Source organism: Cavia porcellus, unplaced genomic scaffold (genome assembly GCF_034190915.1).
Source record: "Cavia porcellus strain 051 isolate PalLab524CR breed Dunkin Hartley unplaced genomic scaffold, mCavPor4.1 scaffold_2, whole genome shotgun sequence".
Classification (NCBI taxonomy): Eukaryota; Metazoa; Chordata; class Mammalia; order Rodentia; family Caviidae; genus Cavia; species Cavia porcellus.
In genome coordinates this window covers 111,977,129-111,996,557 of record NW_026947485.1, presented here as the reverse complement: position 1 = coordinate 111,996,557, position 19,429 = coordinate 111,977,129, and the positions used below count along the sequence as shown (strand labels likewise).

Sequence of the window (19,429 nt, the reverse complement as noted above, 5' to 3'; positions counted from 1 at the left end):
GTGTCTCAAAAAAATCAAAAAAGAAACAACCTAATGTATGACCACAAGCCATCCAATAAGAAATAGATAATTTGAAAACCTACAATCGTTAAAGATATTTACTGAATGGGTAATTTTTAAATTTCCCACAAATAAATTCCCCAGAAAGAAATCTCTAGGCCTACTCATGTAACCAGAGAATTCTACTAAACGTTTAAAGAATCAACAGCCATTCAATACAACCTTTTCTTTGTATCAGAATAGAACACTTTCTAGCTTACTTTGTCAAGTATTAGTTACACTGACATAAAATTCAACTAATAGTTTTTAGACAAAGGAACCTACAGACTAGTATAACTCAAAAATACAGGTGTAAAATGCCTAAGCAAATTATTAACAAGTAAAATTCAGCAACATACAAAAAGAATTACAAGCCATAGTCAGCTAGAGTTTATCTCAGGGATACAAGACAAGCTGAACAATCGAAAATCCTTCACTACAATCTATTACCTTAACAGAAACATCACTTGATACAGAAAAACCATTTGACAAGAATCAACATCTAGTTATGACCAAAAATAAAAACTCTCAGCAAAACAGAAGGAAATTGACAAGGAATCTACCAAAAAACAAAATCCCTCCCAGGATAATTAATGAACTCAGTGAAAACACATCAAAATAAACACAGAGGTCTCAAGATAAACATAAAAAAATATGTATCTTTATTATAGCTATAAACATGTGGTAACTGAAATTAAAAACACAATATTATTTACACTTGCACCCCAAAAATATATTTACTCTAGTAGATATAAATCTAACAACACATTTATCAGACTTGTATGCTGAAAATATCAAAAATAAAAGAAATTAAAGAGGGTCTAAACAAGCAAAATATCCATGAATTGAAAGATGAAAGACTAGAGAACTCAGTTCTTTCCAAAGTGATGTGGAGTTGTAAGTTTACCACAATTCACAATAACATATCACAAGATTTTACAGACACATGCCAAGATGATTCTAGCCTAATCTGGTGTGGTGGCACATCCTTGTAATCCTAGCACTCAGGACACTGAGGCAGGAGGATTGCCATGAGTTTGAGGCCAGTCTGTCTGTAAATAAATAAACAAAATATAAAGATTATTCTAAAATTTATATGAAAAGGCAAAGGAACTAAAATAGTTAAAACAATTCAGAAAAACAACAGCATGGACGAAATCAGTCTACCTGATTTCAGAACTTTTTTCCTGGCTATGGTAATTGAGAGTGCAGTATTGATGATGGAACAGATAGACAGCTCAGTGAACAGAACAGTGAACACATAGACAGACCCTGAAAATATGCCCAACTGAGCTTTATTTTAATAAAGATGTAAAAGCAATTTAGTGGAGGATTTGTCTTTTGAACAAATGATGCAGGAATAACCGTAGCTGCCTTTGACTCCCTATACAAAAATCAACTCAAAATGCCTGAAGGCTTCAGTGTAAACAGTAAAACTACACAAAACTTTGGAAAACATTCTCAAGCTCTAGGGCTAGGCAAACAAACTGATAAACTGAATTCCCTCAAAAGAAAAAACTTGGTTTATGAAAGATCCTATTCAGAGGATCAAAAGATTAACTATAGACTAGAAAACATTTGTAAACCACATATCCAGTAAAGGACTAGAGGGTTTACTGACGGCAAATGAGTACATAGAAAGATCATGATTCATTAGGCAAACCAAAACCACAAAGATATATTACATATCAGAACAGATAAGCAATACCAAGTTGGGCATGGTGGTACATGCCTGCTATCCTAGCACTGCAGGAGGCTGAGGCAGGAGGATGACAAGTTCAAGTCCTGCTTGGGAAACTTAGTGAGAGTCTATTTCAAATAATTAAAAAATAAAATAACAATAACAATAACATCAAATGGTGGGGAGGACATGGCGAAACCAGACCATGCATATGCTGCTGGTGGAAATGTAAAATGGTAGATACTCTCTGCAAAAGAGCTTGGCAACATCTTTAAAAAGTTAAATATGTAACTTATCTTATAGCCCAGCAGTTATTCTCCTAGGCATTTATCCCAAATGAAATGAAATGAAAACATGTTTGCATAAGAATTTGTTCACAAATAGGGGCTGGGGATTTAGCTCAGCGGCATAAGCACTTGCCTTGCAAGCAGGTGGTCGTGAGTTCCATCCCTGGTACCGATAAAAAGGAAAAAGACCAAAAAAAAAAAAAAAAAAAAAGAATTTGTTCACAAATAGGTATAGCAGTTTTATTTAGAATAGCCAATTGCTTATCTTATGTCCTATACAGTGTATTTCCTTTGTTGTAATCCTGCTACATTCCTTACTTCTAGAAATCTTTCAGTGCATTCCCTGCAGTTTCCTATGCTGACAATTGGACACAAAATAGAAACAGTTTTATGTTTTCTTTTCTGAGTTACATTTCTTTCACTTCCTTTTTTTGCTTCATTATATTGACTACAATACACAACAAGCTCTACCTTGAATGAAAGCATATATCCTCGCCTTGTTGGGGAAAAGGTTGGGATTCAGCTTTTGCCATTAAAGAGGATCTTGAAGATATATTTGCACACCCATGTCATAGTACCCAAGAGGTGAAAGTAACCAAAACACCTTTTAGCAAATCAGTGAATTTTTAGTGCAAAAAAGAGTAACTGTTGTTCGGCCTTTAAAAAGAAAGTTCTGTCACATACTACAACCACAACATGGCTGAACCATGAGGACATTAAGCTAAGTGAAAGTGAAATAAGCCAATCACAAAAAGACACATACTACATGATTCTTCACATACAAGAATCTAACAAATTCTTAGAAACATAAAATATTATGATGGCTTCTCGTGTTGGGGGAAGGAGAGGAAAGCTGTTACTCATTGGGTACAGAGTTTCAGTTTTTTTTCTAAATCAAATTTTACTGGCACATTTTAAATACACATAATGAGCACATTTATCATACGGAATTTGTACCTGTATTTGCTAAATTTGTCTTTTTTTTTCCCAGTCCCTTACCCTCCCTTCAACCCACATTCTCTTCCCAATTTACAAAAGTTTGTTTCCAGTTTTTTGTTTTGTTTTTTTTTTTTTTTTACTTTTCCCTTCTTCCCCGCCCCCCATTTTTCCCTGTCTCCATGTGAACAATTTCTTCCTATTCACAATACCTATTGGTCCTTATTTACACTTTTGGTTTCTCACATCAGAGAAACAATGCAGCATTTACATGTGTGTTTGTGATTTATTTCACTTAAGAGAAGTTCTAGAGATCTGTTGCACCACTTATATGTAGTTATACTACCACACTGTTCATTTAAAGATGGTTAAAATAGGGCTGAGGATTTAGCTCAGCGGCATAAGTGCCTTGCAAGCACAAGGTCGCGAGTTCGATCCCCAATACCAAAAAATAAATAAATAAATATTCTAAAATGGTTAAGATAGTAAATTTTATGTTGTGTGGTTTTTACCACAAGGAAAAAAAAAACACAACCCCTCAAAATGGATGAGAGGGAGGAACAAACTATTGATGTATTTAAACAAAAAAATAAAAAACCTGAATAAATCTCCAGAGGATAATGTTAAGAGAAAAAAAGCCACGCCAATCCCAGAAGGTTACACACTTTAGGATCCCATTCATATCACATTCTTGAACTAACAAAGTGTAAAAACAAAGAGAAGATTAGTGAACTTCCAGGCAGTTAGGGAGACTGTGGGGTGTGGAGAGAAGTGAGTGCGTCTGCAAAGGAACAACAGGAGAAAACCAGGTGCAGACCAAAATCTCTACTGTAACAACACAAGCACAGCAGCAACATCAACAGTCTTAGCATGAAGACAAACTGGTAAACTGGGTAAAAAGCATAAAAGATCTCTTTGTATTATTTCTGAGAATAAACTTCAATTAACTTTAAGAAATTTTCCCCCCAATTATAGAAATGCCAACCGGAAATGATATAAAGATCTTAGTCCTTGTTTTTGTTCTTTTTTGGGTGAAATAAAAGAGGTACAGAGACTCAGAAAACTCCTATGACTCATGTCTGGAGAAACGAGAACCTCACTGATAAAAGCAATTCTGGGAAACCCTATGTATTTCATTTTGGAAAGGAAGCCTGCCCTAAATATTCCTGGTGTTTAGTCTTATGGCCTAGATGTTGGTCCTGTGCTAAGAAACCAGAGGAATAACTACAGACACCAGAAGAGAAAAGGGAAAGCTACCCAGACACTGGAGACAAGGAAGGTGAGCAAGAAAGACAAAGCAGCCACCTTTATGGTAGTGATTTTGATTTAGCTCCAAATGAGTCAGGGTTAACGTGATCCCTCTGATAACTGAATTGGAGAATAATGTATTCCTTTATTTCTACATCTGCTTAGAAATCAGGCTTACAAGCATGTGGAAGGGCCTGCCCTGCCTCGCACATCACAGGAGGACGAACCAGGAGGCCCCTCTGGGCTTATCTGGGCCGCCAAGCGATTGTCGAGCTGCTTGGTACACTGGAAACTGGGTGCAGCGCTATCCAGGCCACGGAAGCTTTGGTGCTTTGTTGGGAGACTGGTAAGTCTCTGCCCTGCCTCACACATCACTGCAGGATGGACCAAGAGGTCCTACTGGGCCTATTTGGGCCCTGCCCAGCAACTCCTGAGCTGACCCCAGCTGCCTGCCTTTGGCCTAGCAAGCCGAAAGTGTGCCCAGGACTCTTGAGCCCACAGGGAAGCTTCAGCGCTTTGTTCCTAGACTGGTAAAGCCCCAACCAGCGACCCCAAGTGGCTGGAGCCATCAGGTAAGGTCTGTCTAAGGACCTCCACTCAACTGGGGAAATTTCCTGCAATAGGAATAGATATTCTCAAGTCAAGAAACAACTGAGGCCTTGCATTTGGAATATAGGACCATGACAAAACAAAAGAGCAAAATGCAATCTCAAACTTCCAGCCCATCCCAAGAAAGCCTAGGAGGCATGGACGTAGAACAAAATCTAGGCCATATACCTGAAACTCCTGAAATGATAGCAACTGAAGCAAAGAAACAACTGCGAGAAGCTAAAAAAGAACTCAGATGAGAATCTCCCAGGTAAAAGAAGAAATGATAAATGTAATGAAAGAAATATAGTTCAAAAATTGGAGGAGCAATGCAAAAACAGATAATCTCTGGATGAACAATATAAGAAACAAACAGAATACATGAAGCAGATTCAAAGAGATGCACAGGAAATTAAAAATTTCATTGCAAGTTGTAAAAACCACCTCAATGAAAAGTGAAGATAGAAATTCAGACCTCAAAGACAAAACCGCAGCTAGTAAACAGGAAAGGAAAGATCTTTTGACAGTAACAAGGAATCGGGAAATAATTCAACAGCTGCAAAATGATGCAAAGAAAAACAACATAAGATTGATGGGTATAAACGAAAAGGAAGGCAACAACACAAATGATATCAAGAGGCTGTTTACAGAAGTAATAACTGAAAATTTCCCAAACATGAGAATGGATACTGACATACAGATCAGTGAAGCATATAGAACTCCAAATAGCCAGAACCAAAATAAAACTACATTCAGACATATAATAATCAACATCCTAGATATCCAACATAAGAACAGAATATTAAAAGCTGTTAGAAGAGGCAGATCACCTATAAAGGAAAGGGTATTAGAATCATAGCAGATATCTCAACACAAACAATGAAGTCAAGAAGAGCATCAAGTGAAGCATTTCAGATCCTAAAGAAAAATGCCTTCCAACCCAGACTGATGTACCCTGAAAAACTATCCTTCAAAATCAGTGGAGAACTGAGTTACTTCCACAACAGAAAAAGTTAAAAACTTCATGACCACCAAGCCAACTCTGCAAAGAATACTGAAAGACACTCTAGATAGGTATGATACATAATAGGAAAAAACCACTAAATAAGGCAGACAATTAAAAAGAGTGGGAAGGTTGAAAATCAACAGCAGAAAGACAATATGTCAAAAAATAAACCAATAAATTTCAATTATAACCATTAATGTAAACAGCCTCAATTCACCAATTAAAAGAAACAGACTGGCAGAATGGATCAAGAAACAGCATCCAATCATATGCTATATACAAAAAACACATCCAACCCAAAAGTAAACTCATAGACTGAAAGGCAAAGGATAGAAAACAATATTCCATGCAACATGAACCTCCAAAAAAAAGCAGAGGTAACAGCCATTCTGTTTGCAGACAATGTGAACTTCAAACCAAGAATGATGTGAAGAGATAAAGAAGGTTACTACATACTAGTTAGAGGAAAACTTCAAGAGGAGGAGATAACAATCTTTCACCAAATTTGCACCAAATATCTATGCACCAAATTTGGGAGCATCCAGCTATATAAAACAAATATTAACAAAAATGAAAAATCAAATAAGCAATAACACAATTATAACAGGAGACCTGAACACCCCATTGACACAGAGACAGATCAACTAGACAGAAAATCAGCAAAGAAATAACAGAATTGAATCACATCTGTGAACAAATGGACTTGGTGGATGTGTACAGAGTGGTTCCATCCAACAACATCAGAATATACATTCTTCTCAGCAGCACACAGTACATTCTCTAAAATAAACCATACACTAGCCCACAGAACATAATGAAGTAAATGCAAAAGAACTGAAATTATACCATGCAGGTTATCAGATCATAGCACCATGAAACTAGATATTAATGACAGAAGAAACTGCAAAAACCCCACAAACACATGGAAATTGAATAATACACTCCTGAGTAATCAGTAGGTCACAGAGGAAATTAAAGAAGAAATTAAACAATATTTACAAGCAAATGAAAATATAAATACAACTTACTGGAACCTGTGGGATGTAATGAAAGCAGTCCTCAGAGGAAAATTAATTGCAGTAAATTCCCACATCAGGAAAAAAGAATGAATACAAATAAACAACCTGATGGTATACTTCAAACATCTAGAAAAAGAAGAGCAAGTCAAGCCCAAAGCCAAAAGAAGGGAAGAAATTATAAAGATCAGAGCAGAAATCAATGCAATAGAGATTAAGAAAACAATACAAAGAATCAATGAATCAAAGAGTTGGTTCTTGAAAGAATAAATAAAATTGATACATTCCTAAGCCAACCTTATTTTTAAAAAAGGAAAGAAAAAAACTCAGATTCATGAAATAAGGAATGAAAAGGGTGAAATCACTACAGACCTTGTGAAAATACAGAAGATCATCAACATCTGTTTTGAAAACCTCTACTTTCATAGGCTTGATAACACAGAAGAAATGGATACATTCCTAGAAACATATAAATTACCAAAGCTGGATCAAGAAGATGTAAAACTGCTGAATAACCCAATTTCTATTAATGAAATTGAAAATGCATTTAAAACCTTACCAACAAAGAAAAGCTCAGTTCCAGATGATTCACTGCAGAATTTACAAGAAATTCAAATTTCTTGTAAAATTAATGCCGACACTCCTCAAACTCTTCATTGAAATTAAAAGGGAAGCAATTCTCCCTAACTCATTCCTGGAAGCAAATATTACTCTAGTACCAAAACCAGAGAAAGACAGAACAAAAAAAGGAAACTACAGGTTAATCTTCCTAATGAATATGGATGCAAAAATTCTCAATAAAATATTGGCAAACAAAATGCAGTAAATCATCAAAAAGATTATACACCATAATCACAAGTGGGATTCATCCCTGGAATGCAGGGATGGTTCAACATATGCAAATCAATAAATGTAACCCACCATATCAATAGAACCATAAGAAAGAATCAAATGATCATTTCTATAGATGTAGAAAAAGCTTTTGATAAGGTCCAACACTCACTCATTCATGGTAAGAACCTTACAGAAAATTGGAATAGTCTTTACCACAATATGATAAAAAGCCATCTATGACAAAACCAACAGCCAGCATCATATCAAATGGCCCAAAACTGAAGGCCTTTACTCTAGAATCAGGCACAAGACGAGGATGTCCATTATCACCACTCCTGTTCAATATAATGCTGGAAATACCAGCCAGAGCAATTACACAAGAGAGACAACTAAAAGGAGTAACGGTAGGAAAAGAAGAAGTTAAATTATCATTATTTGCAGATGACATGATACTCTACATAGAATACCCCCAAAACTCCACTGAAAGACTCCAAGGTATAGTAAATAAATTTAGTTAATGTAGCTGGATACAAAGTCAACACTCAAAAATCAATAGCATTCCTATACACAAAAAACTCGCTGAGCAAGAAATAAAGAGAAGCCACACCCTTCACAAGAACATCCAAAAAAATGACATACTTAAGAATCAATCTAACAAAGTAATAGATCGATTCGGTGAAAATTATAGTATTCTGAAAAAAGAAATCGAAGAGGATCTCAGAAAATGGAAAGACATTCCTTGTTCATGGACAGGAAGAACAAATATTGTGAAAAAGGTCATTCTCCCAAAATTGTTATACAGATTTAATGCAATCCCCATCAATAGCACTAGTGTACCTCATAGACCTAGAGAAATCATTCCTAAAATTCAGCTGGAACCAGAAAAGACCTAGAATAGCAAAGACAATTCTGAGCAACAAAGCCAAGGCCAGAGGCATCACAATCCCTGACTTGAAGCTATACTGCAAAGCTACTGTAATAAAATCAGCATGATACTAGAATAAAAACAGACCTAAAGATCAATGGAAATCGATTAGAAGATACAACTACAACTACAAACACATGCAGCCACCTTGTCTTTGATAAATTTGTAATAGCCAGATCTTGGAAACAACCTAAGTGTTCATCAACTGAGAAATGGATAAAAAAAGATACTGTACTTTTACACAATGGAGTACTACTCAGCTATAAAGAAGGATCAAATTGAGATATTTATAAGTAAGTGTATGCAACTTGAGCATATTTGTAAGTGAAATAAATCAAACTCACCTAAGTAAATACCATATTATCTCCCTAGTATAAGAAATGGTAAGAGTACGTAAGAAACAAAATCCTCAATAAATACAATGAAAGGGTAAAAATCTTCTCAAAGGGGAAAAATAGTATCTCAGGACAAAGAACAAGGTAAAAGAAAAAAATATCTAAATTTGTATAAACACACTTAGGATAACTAAGATGACTGTGCTACAAATTCTGTAAGTTAGTAGAACTTGTATCATTAATATTCATAGGATTGAAACAATTTTGCATGTTTGTATCAGGCGACCTTAGGAACTCTGATCACTATGTAAAATATCAACCTTAGTTCTATTCCTACCATCGTGTTTTGAAGGCCTGTATCATTATTGTTTTAGGTTCTTTGCTATTGTTATTTATTTGTCTTTTTTGTTTCTTATTTTTCTAGTAATCTGTTTTGTTTTGTTTTTCCTTGGAATGCAAAAAGGATAGGTACACATGTAGAGGCTTATACATGCCTAGAACTTCTCCTAAACAGTTTATGAGAATCAATTATATTATGCGTGATGAAATTAACAGCTCTTTTGAAGAAAAGCAGACATTAGGTATCCATTGCTAGTTTCGTATCATCATGCTATGAAATCCAATAATGCTTCTATTCTTAGAGTTGTTTTAGTCTCTTTTGTATTGTTTAACTTCAACATTCATGAAGGTATGGACAGCTATTTTGAAGAGAACAAGAAACATTATGGCACCCATTGTTGATTTTCCTATTGTCTGATTTTCAAGGCCTGTAATGCCATCATCATCCTGTTGTGATCAGTTTTATACTATTTTGTTTTGTATGAATTCATTGTGTGTGAAGATATAGACAACCATTTAGAAGAAAACAAGAGACATGGTAGCCACTGTAGATCTCTGTTGTCTTGTTTTGAAACCTGTGTCACTTACATTGTTTTCTTCTGATCTGCATTGTTTTGTTTTGTTATGTTTAGTTTTATCCCTTTTATTAAATTAAAATAAAATTAAAAAAAAAATAAGCATGTGGAAGAATACCGAAGAATTCAATTTGGAAGCTCTAGTATTGAGCCTACAGAGTTGGTTACGGGAGCTCCATCAATTATTCCAAGAAGAGACCACCACTCTTCCAGGAAGCTGATTAATCATACTGGATGACTGAACTTAAGCTACCACACTGAGAAACAAAGAAATTTACCACACATCATCGCAAAACTCTCCGCTTTGTCTACATGCTTCTACCCTTCAGGAGCCCCCAGTACTCAGAAGTTCTGGGGACAGCATTCCTCCTGGGCAATGAAATCAGTAGTAAGCTGCGTTCGCTACACACCTGGCAGAAGCAAGCCCCCGTACTCAGTGCTTTCCACGTACCTCACTGCCTTCTCTCAACCATCTGGTGGTAAGGTGGTTAGTAGGAGCCCCACCTTAGAGGGGAGGAGATGCTGTTCAGAGAAGTTATATGGTTTTCCTAAGGTCTGTAAGCTGATAAGAGGCAGAGCTGCATTCAAGGATCCTCTACTTACAAAACCTTTAGGAAATATCAGGCAGTATCACATTAATAATGAAACTCAGGCTCTACATTATCACATATCAATCAGAGCTAAACTTATCTCAATTCAAAGAGGTCTGAGGACAGACGCTAGCTCTCTAGTGAACTGAGCAGTACTGCCTTCACTTACCTCGTAGTCAATAGGCCTCAAAAAATGGTTGTTAAACTGCACTGGAAAAAAGGCTGCTGAGCACCTCCCCTTCAGCTGTATGTCAGAGAAAGAGGGGTGTCAGAAGATCCCCTTGCCTGCCTTCCCCACTGGCAATGCTGCTTGTTTTCTGAACTGACTGGGGTAGAGCTATGCAAAAACACATAAAACAGACAGTCACACACACACACACACAGACACACACACTGGAATTCAGAAACTCAGGGCAAGCCCCAGGGAATGGGAGATGACGTCAGACACAAAATATGTAGTGAACCAATTCTGGATCCTCAGCAAATTTCAGACTAAACAGTGGGAGTAAGCAGGCGCTTGGGACTTGTGCTGACTGGGCCAGCAAGGTTACCCAGTGGCTGCTGGGTTGGCAGAATCTTTCTCTGCAGAGGACACACTATGAACAAACCAGCAGGTGGGGACCCCTAGCAGCAAGGCTGGCTCAGGCAACTCCCTGTGCTGCTGGTATCAGCGCTCCTTCTAGATAGATCCTGAAGAACTTGGGATGACACAAAAGCTGGGCCCACTTTTCTGGGAAAATCTGCGATATTCTGAAAAGGAGTAAGAGGCCACTGAAGATAAAGAGACTCTGACAAAAGAGAAAAGTTTTAGACTGAATTTTTTCAGATTTAAGGAGAGGAGAGCAAGCCGGAAGCGTGAGAAAAGAAAGAAGACATTAATGAAGGGAAAACAGCCCAGGCCACACTAAAAATACTTTGCAGGCACATATTTCTCCCAGCACATAGCAGCTCCTTCAATTAAGGATGCGTCATTTCCTGGGTTATTAAATCCAGATCATGGAACATTCCACTCTGGGACAGTTAGAGATCACGTTCTCAGCCTCCCCCAGCACGAAAGCTGTGAAACATGGGGATGGTGGCCTTCACTGTTTCTAACACTACTCCATGAGCTGCCTGGAAGCTTCCCTTCAAGGTATATCTTTGGAAAGCCTGGGGGGAGGTCCAGGTTGACACTTTTTCTCGGATACCCCAAGGACCCCTGCAGTCACCCTGAAGGGCATCATCACCTCAAGCAGATCAGTCCCTGCAGCAACCAGAATTTGAGAGAAAAGAAGCAATAATGGCCACTCTGTCTTGGTTACTACAATAAATGTCAATGATTTCAACATCTTGTAAAGCCAAAGTCACGCAACAACAAAAAAAAAAAAAAAAAAAAAACATGCCTTATAAGATTCTAACATACTAATAAGAAAAACACATCGCTCTATCAGTGTCAGACACAAGGATCTGTACGGAGTTTTTGCCCAATAGTATCTGTTTCTTTACCAAGGAAATGATACACTATCATTCAGCCAATGTGCCTTTGATTGGGGTTCCTACAATATAGCCTTTTCTAATTAAGTAGCTTGGGACTTCTAGAACCTTAACCTGCATTTGAAGCAACTGTATACAATTTAAATGCCTTAAGGGTGGAGCAGATTATTAATAAAGGTGAATTACAGAGAAAATGAAGAGCAAAATGGGTTTCAGAGTTAATATAAAAATTGAGGACTCAAAAGTGGGAATGATTCTTAAGCTCAGACAAGCCTGGATGACACCATGTCTCCCAATAAAATTTAAATGTAACTAATATTTAAAACTCAGAAGAGCACAGATATAAAGAGGGAGGTTCCCCCAATTTGTGCTGTCACAAAATAAATCAGCAGAGATGGGAATCATAGACTTGCATGCAGCATCTGACCGGAACCAAGGAGCAACAACCCTGTGGATGGGACATGCACTGTCTAGCTGCCACAGGCCACTGCTATCCCTCGTGTGCACTCAGAGCTCTGCCCTTGGTTCTTTGGGTATGAGTTGGCAACTCCTAACTAGTCTATCTCCTTTCCACCCAGAAGAAACTCATTCCATCTCTAACACTTTCGCCCTTTACCCCAGTTCCTTTGCCATGGGCTGCTGGTGTTTCTGAATGTACAAAGAGTGTGGGACAGAGTAGAAAATGGGCCCGCTAAACTCAAAGGCAGCTGTCCCCACATGGCGTGCAACAGAAGAAGACAACCCTACCCATCCCAAACAAGAAGCTTCTTCAGACATTTCTGCCTTTTCTGTCTCAGCCCTGTCTCTTCCCTAGAGAAGCCTGTCTCTGCCCCAGATCAGAACCCATTACTGTGTTACAAGCATTTACATCCTCAGGGAATTCTCTTCTTTCTTCAATTTTTGATCCACTCTGGGGGAAAAGCAAACTTGGCTCCACCACGACATGCATTGTGAGGTAATTCCCTTTTTCAGTCCAGAAGGGAATATAAATTACACCAGATTTTCTCAAGTGCTCCCAACTAGGAAGACTGAGGAATTTCTCAGCAAGCAACAGCTTTGTTAAGGAAGAATTACAATCAGTAGAAGACGAAGTACAGTAGACCACAGCCATCAGGACAAGAACAACAACAGTTCTTGATTATTATGACTCACAAAACAGCAGACCCAGCTGGGCATTTTACATGTCACTTCTTATTTTTACAGTTCTACAAAGAAGGTATTGTTCCCTTTTTATGTATGAAGAAAATGGTCATAGGTTGTCTTCCAGGAATAGATGAACCTACTCTTGGAGTAAAAAGCCTTCCGGGACTGACCTAGAGGAAAAATTGGAATACTTACAGTCTGCCATTTGCCTCTTCCTCACTGGCTGCAGTCTTTGACTCCACAGCACTGTTGAAGCTAGAGATGTTTTCAGAAGAGTAGAGGCCAGCTGGGTTGTTGTACTGGTTCTTGATGACTCTGGGTGCAGTGCTGGAGGCAGGTGAGGCAGTAAAGGGCATGGCACTTCGGTTGTGGGCACTTCCTATGTGTAGGACCTCCTGTTGGCAGGAAGCCAAGGAGAAATCAAGAGAATATCCAACATACACCCCTCAACAGGCACTGCAGGCTGAGAGACAGGGAAAAGGTCCACCTGAGCCATAATGGCCCTGTGCAACACCCAACTTTAACTGAGAGACTGAAGGACCCACTAAGACAAGGCAAGGATAAGGAAATGTCCCCAGATAGGCACCTGTGCAAGTCCACACTCTCTGAATCGCCTCTGCCTTCTTACTCTCTAGGTAGCCCTGGGCAGGATCCCTTGATGCCTCGAGCTGCCAGCACCCAAATCTCAGCACTCTTTCAGGGGACATTGCAGAAGGTTTAAGGAATCAATAGAAAAAGAACATGCACATGGCAAGCCAGCACAGACCAGGAGACATACAAAGTGACAAAAAGTATCCTAGCACAGAGCACCTTTGGTTAGAGGATGTGAAAATAGTGGTTCTGCAGGAAGAGGAGCTGCTGACTAGGCAGAGAGGGTCCCAGCTGCCACCAAAGAGAATGAAGGGATTAGGATCTATTGTTCTTTGCAGGAGAAACACCAGGCTAAGCAGAGAGCAGGTTTGGCTATATCTGTTACAGGGGTGGAACCTGTGGAGCTGCAAAAAGGACCGTGAGGTCCAGGTGTTCTCATTTCCTGTCCTCTGTAATGTGAGAGCAAACCTTCCACCCTCACCCTGGCCCTGCTACAAGTCAGGTAAATAATTACTACAACCACAACCTCAAAGAGCTTCCTTACAAACAACCCAAACACACTTTCAACTAAGGTTCCTTAAAAAGAAAAGGAAAAAGGGAAAGGACAGGACAGAACTCAGGTTTTCTGATGCCTCCATAGGCAAGGTTCTTTCTGCTACGCTGTTCTGGATCAACCCACTGCACTGCGGGAAGGCTTGCCTCTTTCAGCCTGCTGAGCTCAAAGTATGTTGTCATTATTTTGTAAGATCCTGAGAAAACTTTCCTGAATTTCACTCTCTTTCTTAAACACCCAGCCCCAGAACAGCTCCTCCAAAAGAGTTCTTATCCCTCTGCTGCTCTTCCTGTTCTCCCTCCCCACTTTTTCTTTATTAAATCTTCAGTACTGTCTTAAAAACCATTACCTATGAAAACTAACAGCTTAATTCATTATATATCCATTTTTTTTAAAAAAGCCAACATAAAAATATTTTTGTAAGGTCTTTACTTATTCCTCATATTGAATCTCTCCAACAAGTCTGAGTTAGTGAGATTTTACTCTATAAAGTTACTTAGTCCACATCAGATAAAAGTTAAGTGAACACAGATAATCACCAAAAGGGACATATAAGTAGTTAAAAAAAATTCAACAGTAACCAAAAAATAGTTAAATAATGTTATGGCACAACTATTCAAAGGAATCATATGAAATCACTAAGTATCAGTTGCAAAAACAGCACCAGATTGAATGAAGGTGCTGCATATAGGACCACAGTGTTGGAGACAGACACTCTTGCTGTGTTTTCTCTCTAGTGTACCTCCTGAGCACCTGAGAAAAACTCTTCTTTTTCCAATGTGGCTCCATTTTTCCTGCGAGTTTCTATTTGGCGGTGGGTAAATCGCACATTTTTGAGGTCATTTCTCTTCTTTAAAATGAATAAGATAAAGCCCTCTTCACAAAGACTTTATGGGACACAGTAATGTACCAAGCACAGCGCCTGGCACATGACAAATGTCCAACCGGGTCTGATTCCTTTACCTTCCATAGAAACACATTTCCAATGGAAACACATTTCCATGGAAAATTCAGGTTGGAAATCCTGATTTTTTACTTTATAAGGAAAGAATCTTTCAAGAATGTATCTGGTTTGTACAGAAAAGGGATATCTCTATTCCCAGAAGGCAGGCAGATTCAGGACTTGCCTTTTAGAAGGGATGATGTAATTGTTTGGGCTTTGTATTTATCAGTCTCCAAGGAAACTCAATAATGAGGAAATACAAACTAGGTGTGTAACTATACTGACCTCAGATAAGCTGGGGTGTTGTTTGGCTTTACATGAACTAACAGATCTTTTTACTATATTTGAACTCTGCTCTTAGTCATTTTTTGTCTAGTCTAGCATAGCTAGAAATGGAAGATTCTGGAAAAATGAGACGTGGAAAGCTTTTCATATGAATAAAGAATTATTGGACTCAAGAAAAAAAATAAGCTCGTTAGATTTTAAAGAAGCTGGCAATTTCAAATATCTAATAGTTTAATATTATCTTCAAAATATTAACAAAATAATCAGATCTTATGTTTAAGATAGAATTCAAATAAAATATTTTTAAAAGTATTACTGAAATATAAATTATGATTATCTAACAAGTGAAAACTAGGATTTTAAATAGACCAAATTAAAACACAATGATTTATGTGCTATAAAATATATGGAAACAACACATTAAAATTTAACACTGATAGTAAATTTAACAAAGTAGCTGAGAACTCTTAAGGACATTGAAATTAACTGTGTGTGCCATGTTTTAAATTAGTTTGTACAACAACCAGTTTGTAGTCTTTCATTTCATCAACTTTTATTACAAGACTTGTACAGAATATGCTCGTGTTGTTTTGAAATTACAGATTGAAAATTTTATTTAAATTACTTTTAGAATTTTAATATATGGTTTTTATTAGCAGAAAAATATTTTGATTACATTTCAGAAATTTTAATTGGAAATATCTGAGAAAATATGATAACATCAACAAATTAATGACTTCAATTTCATAAACCTGTTTTATGTAAAAGATAACTACCTATATGTTACCCTTTTGTTATAGCTTCCTTCACCATAGAAACCAGTATCCCAAACTTAGAAAAACAATTCAAATCTTTAACTGGGGTTAAATATGTAACAATCACAACCCAGTCTAAAATTTCACTATCAGTTTATTCATTTACCATTCATGTTATAAATTTATGCATCAAAATATATCTGTGACAAACAACACAGTAAGTATGAGAAACTTTACAAAAATGTTCTAAACATTCTTCTATTTGTTTTTCTTATTTCAGAAAGTACTCATAAATAATTTCAATTATGTAAATAAAGTCATCTGTAAGCTAACTACCGAGAGATTTATTTATTTATAAATATATGACCTAAATGTAGAAAAGTTTAGCTTGCTTAAGAATAAGGCAGCTAGATAGTGGGAGAGTCTGAGATAGAGGAGTGAACAGCCACACTGACAAAATTTAGAAGAGACAGTGAACTAGGGCTGTGGACAGAGAACGAACCTCTTCAGGCAGCGTGGAATGCAGCCCATCCCCTGCTGAAGAGAGGTGCAGCCACTCCACAATAACCCCCTGAATTTTGAGAAAATTATAATGCACATAAACTTGTTCCTTCTGAGATCCAAGTTTCTGGTAAGCCCTACATGTTGAAGAACTGGATTAAAAGCCTCAGTCTCAGTTTGGTCATTTTAAATCCACAGGGCCACCTGTAATAAGTGGCCACTAAACAACTGAACAATTTCTGTGCTCTGTTTGTCTATAATTCGCTCTAGATCAGGGGGCCACATGGCCATCCCATTTGGGACTCTTGGAAATCCAGGAGCCATTCTACTCATTTCCAATGAAAACTTCTAACCTCCTAAGGTTTGTGACTTCATCCTTGGCATTTACGAAAGCATAAACTTGATACACATGGCATCATCAAAACAGTCTGCTCATTCCAGGAAATTCTGTCTAACCAACAAATTGTGCAACTACTCTCTATCACATTATTCAACATTAACTGCCACTGTAGTTCAATAATGTGATACCTCACTGTAAGTTTCACTGCAACAAAAATAGAAATTTGCACCCAGAACTTCACGGTGGGGGGTGGGGGAACAAGGTTTACTACTGAATTCATTTGTTTTCAAAGCTCTATGCCTTGGAACCTAAATTTACTTTCATTCCTGGGATGACTTATTTGTATCTTAAATCCCAGACAACTCGAGTCAGCTCCTTGATTTCACCTTGATTCTGCCAATCCTACTTGCAGGAAGGCATCCACCCTGGAAGGTTTCTACCTGCTTCCCTTACCACCTTCCTCCCCTCAACTCAGCCAGGTTCCTGCTCAGGGCTTTTCCAGCCCTTTCCTCCTGTGTTTCCCTTTTAGGAAGAACTAAAAAAAAAGCACATTCCAGCAGTGCTGTTGAAGGGCTCTCCCTGCCTAAGGCTTCCCAGGCTTCCAGAGTATGAAAAATGAAAATATTGTACACTAATCACTATCAAACACGAGAAAGCTGCTGGTAGCACAAGGAATTGCAATGATGAGCAAGTACCTACCTGAGGTTCAGAAGCTAAATTCATCTTGTATGGATGACGTTTCCCCTCCTCAGACACTAAAGGAGACCAGACTTTATGTTCAGATCTGCAACAGATGAACCAAGATTTTCTTTTTCATTTTGAGGATAGGAAGGGCTAAGGATTAAATCTAGGATCTAGAGAAAGCTAGACAAGCACTCTAACAACTTAGCTATACTCCCAGCCCAAAGCTATTGTTTTGTTTATGCTAAATTAATAATATAAATAGCTCTCCATACCACATTCTCTGAATTAATTGAGAATGGGTCACATTCTCAGAATCAGTCAACTACAGACAGATGATACTTGAAAACAAATTGTATTCATACTGAACATGTCTAAACTTTTTCCTTGTCACTGTTCTAAGACAGAATAATAACTATGTAGCATTTATATTATTTGCATAAGAAATCCAGTTATTTATGAGAGGATATGCAAAGATTATGTACGAATATGCAAAGATTATGTACAAACACTATGCCATATTGTAAAGATACTTAGATAGCCAGGTTTTGGTATGTGTGGGATCCTAGAAACAACCTCCCATGGATACTACAGGATGACTCTATACAATAAAAACAATTAGAAAATGTTCCCTTGTGTGAACTTTCACCCTTCAATGCAACCACTGTGCTCTTTGGAAAGCCTCAATCTGGAAGCATCCATTCATGTCTGGTCATTTCCCTCAAACAGACCTAAGGTGGCTACTCCAAGCTGCCCCATCTCCTTCTACGTAGCCTCAGCCTCCCTCATTACACTTTTAAGTATCGGCTACCAACCACAAGATTCTGAACATTCCTATCACGGGCCTCATGCAGCTCCACCTCTGCTCAAAATGGAATGAGCTTCTCCTACAGGCACTTTGCTCCAGGCCAGGCCAGATAATCCACTTACTCATGAAACTTGTTTGGCCCAAAAAAAACAATGCTTCTTTTTTTGAGCTTGCAAAGGATTTTCTTCCTATCCATCACACATTAATAACTTCAGTGTGGTCTCAGTGTTCATTAGTATAGTCTTGCTGATAGCAAATTTTTATACTAATCTTTGCTTTTGTCAGAGGCCCAGAACACTGTCAGGTATAAAATGCGTCTCTTCAATCGCTGGCAAATGACTAGAAAATCAGTTAACCAACTAGTTAATGAATGCATGAATGGGTTCAACTAGCACTTAAAGGAATGGGTTTGTACTAAGACACAAGTGAAGATGAGGATGAGGAGTGAATGTGCTTTTGAGGACATCTTAATAAAACGGTGTACCTCATATGGGGTAGGGCTTTGGCGGGTACAAAGTATTTTGACACAATTTCCCACTCATGGACTTCTTGCCAACTCTGTGGCACAGAACAGGAGAAAGCAATACTTTACAGAACCCAATAAAAAGCTGTAAAAGCCAAGATTACGAAACACGGAAGGACAGGTTCATAGATCAGAAGGGAGGACCTGAACTTGATCCAGTAGGAAACAGGAAGCTACTGAAGGCTGAATAAAGTCACTCCTAAAATTTGTACATTTGTAGAATCTCTTCCAGGACTAAATGACAGGATGGATACCCTATCCTAATTACAGCTCCCAAGGTGTTCTGCTTGCTTGGCCTTTCAACCACAGCTCTCTTTCTGATAGGGACACTCGGCATTTTGTCTAACATGTTGAAGTCTTTCTCTGTTACTATAATCTTCTGGCACAATACTTGCTCAATGCATGTGGCAGAAGCAGTATCTTCCTTAATGGTC

General features: G+C 37.9%; 1 protein-coding gene across 1 annotated transcript in view; it reads right to left on the bottom strand.

Moving 5' to 3' along the window:
• Positions 1-19,429, bottom strand: part of Pdlim1 (PDZ and LIM domain 1) — a 47,795-nt gene that overhangs the window by 10,871 nt on the left and 17,495 nt on the right. Inside the window, exons 3-4 of the mRNA XM_003479759.5 lie at positions 17,683-17,767; positions 13,211-13,410 (exon numbers count right to left, since the gene is read on the bottom strand). Coding sequence (XP_003479807.1) covers positions 13,211-13,410; positions 17,683-17,767 — 285 coding nt within the window. The remainder of the gene's footprint in view (positions 1-13,210; positions 13,411-17,682; positions 17,768-19,429) is intronic.